Genomic DNA, 9,303 nt, shown 5'->3' with positions numbered 1-9,303 from the left:
AGTTCTTAAAATTGCCACATGTAGCGCTTTTGAAGTGAAAGTAAATTTACAAACTATTTTATTGAGAAAGGACTATTCTAAAAAAAATTATGTTTGAATTAAAGGAAAAACAAAATCTATGTAAAGCGTACCATTTTAATAATTATTTGGTCAGAATTTGAGTAAACTAAGCTCAAATTTTACAGTAGGTGCGTTACACACTTTAACTTTTACTTAGTTTTGATTGAATTTGCTCCTACAGGTGATATTAAGAGAGATACGCCTATGGTCTATTCAATTTAATTATGAAAAGGATATTTCATCAATTGCTAATACAATAAGCAAATTGTTATCTACTCAAAACTATGGCTACACTCTTTCTGCTTCCTTTATTTATTTGTGACCTCTTAAGCTTTAGTTGATTTTTCAAACCATGACAACTAATTGGTTAAAAGATTTAAATCGGAAACCTAGATCGAATTCAGTAAAAACTTTCAAATCGTACGTTGATTTAGATTCAAACAATTCAGATGATATTGATTCTCCTATTTCATCAATACGGAGGGAAGTCAAAGAGGAGGTAAATTAAGTCAATAGGTTTGGAAGATATATTTAAGCACTTGTAAACATTTAGTTTTACGATATAAATCTTGTTAAAAATAGTTTTAACGGGAAAAAAAGTGTTTTTGTTTAGTAAAGTCTCTGTATAGTTTTTAAACGAGAAGTAAATTCAAGCATCTTTTTCAAATGACCCTAATTGTATTAACCCTTGTTGTAATTAAAATTGTCTTTATATTTTTCAAAAATTTCTGCTTGCAGTAACTTTAAAAAGTCTTCTAGAAATTGCACGTAGTTAAAAGCAAGATAACCTTGTAAAAAAACCTTGATAAAGAATGAAAAAGTAGTTATAAACATTGTTTCCTATTGTTCAATTCCATTACAATGCTCGTGTTTATCATTAGCAGGGGTCTGTCTAGGTTTTTCTGTGAGGTAACAAATTTAGACAAAATTTGTGAAAATTTAAAATTATTTAAAAAAATCAACACAATAATGTGTAAAAAAAATATGATTTATCGTTTCTTACGGGATACAAAAATAAAATTTTTAGAAAAATTATTTTGTGAAACTACCGTTTTTCCTAAAGTTGAATTTGTGAAGGTACTGCTAAACGGTAGTAAATTTGAGCTGGACAAACCCCTGATTAGTTTTATCGTAAAAGACAGTCCTCTCACATATTATCAGAGGGATATTTTTTGTATTGTGATCTGTTGCAACAACTACAATCACCGAGCTGTGGAATGGGTTTTAAACTTGCAAATTTCTTTTGGAAAAAAGAAAAAAAAACATTTAGGGGTTAGCAAGTTATACCCTTCAAGCTTGTCTCCTTCTTTCATTATTATTAGGTATATCCATTAGTTTCATACATGTAACTGCTCAGAAGTCACCAAAACTTTGCCATTATTTTGTTTTAGGTTACAATACGGAAATCTTCCTATTTTCAGTGAAGAGGGGTAGCCCCTTCAAAGATTAAAAATTTTCAGTAAATATTTTTTGTGCAGTGAAATTTACAATTAAGAAAGTAGATTAAATAAATAATTTTTTGTCGGAATTTGAAGAAAAAAAAATTCTATTTCAAAATAGCTTGGGGTCTATCCAGGCATTTTGTGAAAGGTCTTGTTTTTGTAAAATTATAAAAAAAACTACTCATTAATTGTGAATATAAAATAAGTGTTAAGGCACATTCTTTCTACCAGGGTCCTGCTGTTGTGCAAATAGAGTCCTGTTATTGCAAAAATTACTAAAACCCTTTACAAGAAGTTTTTGAATTATAAATATACACAAGATTCTGCTCAACAATTGTTGCTACTAAATTAGAGATGCAATATACATATATTTGGTATTTAGCCTATATTGCTCTACACAGAATATTTATTTCGGACGAATAATGGAAACAAAATCACTCTAATTTTTAATAATTTCAATTGACATATTTTAAATAACAGAACTTAGTTATGTATCGCTTTTAATGTGTTACGCATTAAGTAAATTTAAACAATTCTTAAATTTATAATATTTTATTTAAAAAATTGCCAGAAATTAATTTTTATTATCATAATGTTCTATTTATTAATTTTATGAATAAATATAAATTGATCAATTATTTATTTACGAAAAAAAATTATTTAGTGTCATTAAAAATGTGCCCATGATGTTTGTAAAAGTGGAAATATTTTCTTAGAATACTACATTTGGAATTTAAATTTCTATTTCTTCTTTTTCAATATGAAGACTGTATTTTATATAGCTGAGGTAAGAAAGAAAGGGAACAGAAGTATAATTAATTTTTGAGGCGTTTATATAAATAAAACATTTATTCGGACACTTGATAGATGATTGATGGTGAATATATCAACTCTATAGGTCCTCATACCTTACAGGCAAGCATTGCTTTCTTTTTTTGATGAATCGCGGGAGCTATTAACCACATTTCTTATCAAGTGATTGGTAGGTGTTAGGAGGTGTAAATCTAATAACTGAAACCTACTGAGGACTAAAAGTTCCGATTCAGTATCATATGCCTAACTTGAATACCTGTACTAATAGGAAAATCGTATTCATTTATCTGTAGCTACAACTAGCATTATGTATTTATATCAAACTTTTTATTGTATTCTTTTTGTATATATAAATAAATATATATCCTTGTAGATAGTTATTGTAGAATAATAGAGTTATTTTATAATAAATATCCTTGTAGAGAGTTATTGTAGATTATTTAATTATTTCTATATCATTGAAAATATTGTAAAAACAATTTACGGTGTTAAACTTTGTTATTAGGATACCCTTCCCGTTAATAGACAACTGTCGTAAATGGAAAAATTTTTGATCCTAAGAGTGTCCTTTTAACCGAGGTTTCTCTGCATTTAGTTATTAATTAGGCAATTGGTTTAATCTTCTTCATCAACAATCTTATAATTTCCACAAGATTTGTTGAATTTTTATAGAATCAAACTTCTATCTTACAATAAAAATAAACATTTCTCGAGAATAAAAAAAAAAACATTCATGCCTTTCAAAACTCTAAAAATTGTAACAACTATTTTTAATAACAGTTTAAAGATAATAGTTGAAAGAGAAGAGGCAAAAAATTTGAAATACAATACATACATAAGTAAAGCTAACACCCAAGCGTAGAAAAACTAAATAGGAATTATGAAAAAGAGTCAATAGTTGTGAATAATTTTTAAATAAGGATATTTTCTTTTGGTTTTTATTACTTTCCTAATTAAAATAAGATTTATTGCTGTGGTCTAAAAACGTTATTTTTTGCATTCGACTTTTTGTCACCTATGTTTATTATGGTACGAAATTAGATTTTACAGTTTTTAGAAACTAACAAGGTTTACTGACAACTCTAACTTTTTTCTTTTTAAGTAAAAAAAGCCCAACTGCATTTATTCTTTTCAAGAATTTTTTATTATGAGATATATTAATAACATGTTAGATATTTATGTTCATTAATTGTTATTATTTATATAAATTTTTGAAAATTGATAATATATACATATATATATTGAACTATGATAATTTGATTTTAGGAAAGTCAACTGGCATGCAATGACGACCCTTATCCAACTCCTGTGCTCTTGAATGGAGAAATAGTCATTGCTCAAGCAGAAAATGTATTGAAATTTAATACTCTCAGTGAATTGAATAAAGGACTTTCAGGTCTTCTTCTATGCACGAATTTCAAAGTGAGCTTTCTAACTGCTGAGAACTATCCTTCTAATTTGGTTTGTATGATATATATTTTTTATTTATATATTATTGATTATATTGTCCCTAAAATTAAAATAATATACTTTCCACATTTTAGCATCAAAAAAATGCTTTGTTAGGAGAGTTCGACTTGTGCCTTATCAATATTGATGCAGTATATCATGGTAAGTTATGTCATTTTTAGTCTAAGCATGTTCCGCCCTCCATTTATGTTGTTAACCAGTCCTCAAGATTTACAATTTGCTATTTTTCTTTTTTTAGTCAATAATGGAAAACGAAAAAAGCTTTCTATATCCAATGCAGTTTCAAACATTGAAATTTTAGAAATTCATTGCAAAGTAAGTTCCTTTTTAGCTTATTATTGAAATTATATGCTTTTCGATATTGGGATTTTAATTACCAGCTTGAATCTCATGCTATGGATAATACGTGTGTTACCATTCGGAAAGTATAAAATGTATTTTTATTGACCTATTAGTTAGTTGAATCATTTACTTAATCTATTTAGTTTAATCTTTTTATTAATTTATTTATATCTTATAATGGAAAGCATTGACCTTTTTGTCATATTATATTTGTTTCTGTTTTTTTTTTTTTTTTTCATTCTACATTTGTAGATTTTATAATTACAGAATATTGTATAATAGTCTAATATATTTATTATAAGATAGTTTTGTTTGGGTGGAAGTTATGTAAACTTATTTTCAAATTTATATCCACTTTTAAAGGTACATAGTCACAGCTTATCAACTTGAAGATGCTTTATGTGAATTTCTTTAAACATAAATTAGTTTTTGATTTCTTGTCATATTTTATACAGATATAATCATGTCATTTAAGTAATTATATCATAAAAATGCTTTTCATAAAATATATCTTCTTTAAGTGAAGTTAAATTCTATTAGCCGTGACAAAAATTTCCCTCATATTAGCGTGAAGTGATGCACATGTGCAAAATCTTCATTGATGTTTTCAAATTTCTTCTTAAGTGTAGATATACTGGTTTATAAACTCATATCAGATCAATATTTGATATGAATTGGATTTTAATGAGTGGTAAGCACTAAATGACAGAAGATAAGAAATTTTGTGTGTTTCTTTATTGATAAGAGTGAAACAAAAATTTCTGTTTACACTGAAAGTGAAATTTTTTCGGGCCAAATTGAATTTTACTTAACCTTAAAAGCGAAATTTTTTGAAGACTAATTAAATTTGAGTTAACCTAAAATCCATTAATCAAAACTACCGAGTATTTTGTTGACTTAAAAAAAATACTGTAGTAGATTCCAAGAAAAATTTATGCCCAGTAACCGGACTATAACTTTAAATTAAGCGAAGAAAAAAAACATTGAAGGTATTTGTAAGTCAAAACCTTTGCTCCTTTCCCCGTTCATTATATCACAGTTATCTGCAAGCACAAGTCTGATTATTATCGCTGATGTTGTCGAGAAAAAAATTACGAAAAATGGGTGCAGATGGATTACAATTCAATACCTTTTATTCTTTCTTAATGGGAGGAGCAGCTGATTATCATTGAATGATGATGGCCATTCAATACCTTTCCTTAATCCATAACTAGTTTTCATTTGAATTATTTTGTTTTTTACTTTCTTACACTTCAATTTCACCAAGACAATCCAAACCTGGAATGTTGTTCTTTTTGTTTCTGGGTTACAAACTATATACTGTGCGTCTTTCAATACTTAGAAAGAAAAAAATCTTTTTTTTCTAATGCCCACCTGTGTTAACATCCGTCAATTCAGACATATACAGAATACATATACAGGGCGATTTTATTGGCCTCTCTTTCAGGGGCACCATATTAGTTGGGCCAACGTCGCTCCCTCATTGAGGACAGATAGTACAGAGAGGGAAAGAACATCCATGCCTTTCCCGGATTCGAACCCAGAACCTTTCTGATGCAAGGACAGTTCCCTGCCCCCTACACAGGCGGGTTGGCACTTAGAAAAAAAAATTTCTTAATAATCCGACAAGAAAAGAAACATAGTTTTCCATTATTATTTTATTGAAGGATGGCCTTTACATGTTTTGATTTTGTAATGATTCTGTTCTTGCTGATTTGATTTTAAAAAGTTGCTGATTTTATAAACCACTAATTTTATTATTTATAAAAAATAAATTTCTGAACTGATAGCATGAAGTGCTTTTAATGTGAACAAATTTTCTGGACCTCTTTGAATTCTAATTAATTAAGTTCAACTGTTTTAAAACTGCAGTTTTTTTTTAAAAAAATTGCATGGCATAATATATTTGTTAAATTGATTATTTGTAATACATGAATTATTTAAAGTTGTTTGTATTTGCATTTTTTGTTTTTAGCACATAAAATTGAACTAGACATTTCTAAATGTTTATCTAAAGCATCAAATAAGCTTGTATTTATTTAATATTTATCTTTAGTTATTACGTTATTATCAGCTACATTAAACTTTTTGTAATATATATTCATGCTTAAATAATTTTTTCGCTAGGATCTTCGAATCTACACATTTAGCTTTAAGTTTTCTCCTTTAAGCCAAAGATCAGTGAGTTATATTTCTTTAATTGTTGATTAAATTTGTTTTTGATTTGTTGCTATTGATGGTGTTTTAAATTAATATTTTGATTTATGTAGAATTTGTTTAAAATGTTTTATTTCAATAATGTATACCCTAGTATAATCATGTTTATTTGAATGATAAGTTGTTTTAATGAGGAAGCTTTAATTTCTGAAATTTCATTAAGGCACTTCATTTTAATGATTCAATTATTTATTTGCTTACCAATATAAAACTGTAATTTTATTTATTATTTTTTATAAAAAAAATAAGAATTGCTGCTACTATTCTATAATTTCTGTTAGTGATATGCTCCTCTATTTTAAAGTAGTTTGAAAAATATGAGCTTTCATTCAAGATTTTCTAAATAATAAGTTCCAATAACTAAAGTAATATTGAATTTCATATTTATATAATAAGTATTTTTAATTTCAGTATTAATGTTTGTACAATGTGTAAAATTAGTTTTTTATTCAAAAATATCTGCATGTGACTTTTTTTTCTGCTCTAAATTCTTAATGATAATTGAATAATCAACGAAAAGAAAGTATGTTGAAAAATATTAAGTTATTTCATACAAAATTCAGGGCTGATTGTGCTCCGGAAAAAATCCGGATTTCCTGAATTTACGCTAACAGTGATCCGGAAGTTTCCAGAGATCGAAGGTCCAGACGTTTCAAAAAATCATTATCACAGAAGTTTCCGGAAATCAAATTTTCAAAGGTGGAACTTAAAAACACAGTTTATTTTGTTTGTTTGTAAGGGACAGCCAGAGCGATACTTTATAAGCTCATATTCATGATTAATTTTAATTTTTTATCAGTAAATAGTTGTTATAATCATAAACTCAAGAAAGAAAGACATATTTGTAAATTTTAATTACTTCTCCAGGTATGTGTAAATGGTATAGGTATGTGTAAAATTTTAAATATTTTTAAGTGAACTAAGAAATATTGAGAAAAAGGAAAAAAAACCTTGTTTAAATTTTTTTCTAATTTTTCAATTAAACAGTTCTTTTTTTTCTTTTTTAACTTTTTAACTCAATGAATTTTCCGGAATTTTGACTTGGGCTCACAATCACCCCTGAAAATTACAATTAGCATGCAACTTTTGATTCTGCGTGAAAAATTTTAAGAATATGTAATTGTCATGGTTTTAAATTTACTTTCCTATTTATAAACTGGGCAAAATACATGCAGAGGAGCATTTTAAAATATGTTTTGAAAGTATTTGAAATATTTTAATAAATAAAATTATTATGAAGCTGCTAAATCTTGAAAAAAAATTTTAATTTAAAAGCAATAATTAGCAGTATATTTTTAAAAATTCAAGATTTATTTATTTAATAAAAAAATATTTAAAATAATTTTAAAATATTTTTTCCTCTGCAATTAAAAAATGAAAAGAATTTTAAATTATTCTTAATGAATTATTCTATACCTTGAGGGGATTTTAATCTTTCGACTATGTCAACCTTCATCTATCAAAAGGTAACACTTGATAGAATCAAGTTAACATGTCTTATATATTAGTGATTTGGTATTTAATATTTGTAGTGGTAGTTACGCCACAACCTACTATTGATTATGTATCTTTCCATTAATAACTAAATGTTTAAAATATGCAGAATTTGACTGTGAAAAAATAATTTATTGCCATCCACATCCTATGTCTTATCTGGAATCAATAAATGACACTATTTCATGCTACCTGTGTACATCAAACATGTTGTACATTCAGACATTTGCCAAAGTTCAATCACAGAAAGACTCAAAAGTAATTCAAAATGCAACTGTAAAATACTACAGAGTTATCAATTTTTGATTAATTTTTATGCATTATAGCTTGAAATAATATTATTGATAAATAAATTATTGATAATTTTGTCCGACTTCGGTTTAATTAGCGAATTTCCTCCACATATTTGTTACAAATTCTAGTGTATGATAAAATTATGAACAGTTCATATTAATTGATTAAAATCATTTCAAATTCTAATTATTTGAAGAAAAAAAAAGACTTGTATTTGTGCATAAATGACATAAAAGCGTTATTTTCATAATTACTTAGTCAATTATTTTTATGAATTTTACGTAAAAGTGCTGTCAAATATATTTAAAATTTGCAGAATAAATTTATGCTGGTCTCTAAACATTACTTTTGCATTTTGGATTTCCTTTAAAAAATTCCCCTTGCAAAATTTTGGAAAATATTAAATATTCTTTACATTGTATCAGGGTTCGTGATTTTTTTGATTTTTTTAAAAAAAATCAAAAGAATCAGATTTTTTTGATTTAAATCGGATTTTTTTGATTTAAATCAGATTTTTTTGATTTTTATTCAAAAACACTGTAAAAACTTTAATTTAAATAAAAAAAAACTTTAACTGTTTAATCAAATTAAATAAATATTAAAACTATATTATAACAATATTTTAGAAGCTCTAACTTACTAAAATAATTTTCATTATAATACATAGCTTTGAATGCATAGCAACCATTTTGAAACAAATGCAAAAGGGAAATTTAAAGACTAGATGAAATAGAGAATTTAAAGGATACTTCAAACTTTCTGTCTAGGTTTTTCTGAGAGGTACCTATTTTGTGAAAATTAAGAATTATATTAAAAAATCAACACATAAATATGGATTTATAGTTTCTTATGAGACACAAAAATGAAATTTGTAGAAAAAGTATTTTATTAAATTATTCTACTGTTTTTCCTAGAGTTGAATTTGTGAAGGTACCGCTAAACGGTAGTAAATTGGGCTTGGACAGATCCCTGTATTTTAACTATTAAAACAAAGTTTCAATTAGCAAACCATAATTTTAATTTAAAATTATGATTTTTTTTCCTCTTGATTTTTAAAATGACAAAATAAATGTAACAGATTGTGTTTATAAATGTAGTCATTCATCAAAAAATAAATAAATATTTAATCAATATTTTTATTTTAAAATATTCATTTTTAATCCTACATCAA

At 26.1% G+C, this 9,303-nt stretch overlaps 1 protein-coding gene across 1 annotated transcript in view; it reads left to right on the top strand.

Annotated features, from left to right (window-relative positions):
- Nucleotides 1–197: 197 nt before the first annotated feature.
- LOC107445163 (myotubularin-related protein 10-A) overlaps nt 198–9,303 on the top strand; it is a 22,859-nt gene continuing 13,753 nt past the window's right edge. Inside the window, exons 1-5 of the mRNA XM_016059506.4 lie at nt 198–559; nt 3,582–3,776; nt 3,860–3,926; nt 4,024–4,100; nt 6,255–6,308. Of these exons, the coding sequence (XP_015914992.1) occupies nt 413–559; nt 3,582–3,776; nt 3,860–3,926; nt 4,024–4,100; nt 6,255–6,308 (540 nt within the window). The 5' untranslated portion in view covers nt 198–412. The remainder of the gene's footprint in view (nt 560–3,581; nt 3,777–3,859; nt 3,927–4,023; nt 4,101–6,254; nt 6,309–9,303) is intronic.

This window comes from Parasteatoda tepidariorum, chromosome 7 (assembly GCF_982258835.1).
Source record: "Parasteatoda tepidariorum strain Cologne lab strain chromosome 7, Ptep-v5.0, whole genome shotgun sequence".
Classification (NCBI taxonomy): domain Eukaryota; kingdom Metazoa; phylum Arthropoda; class Arachnida; order Araneae; family Theridiidae; genus Parasteatoda; species Parasteatoda tepidariorum.
This window is presented reverse-complemented; position numbering and strand designations above follow the sequence as displayed.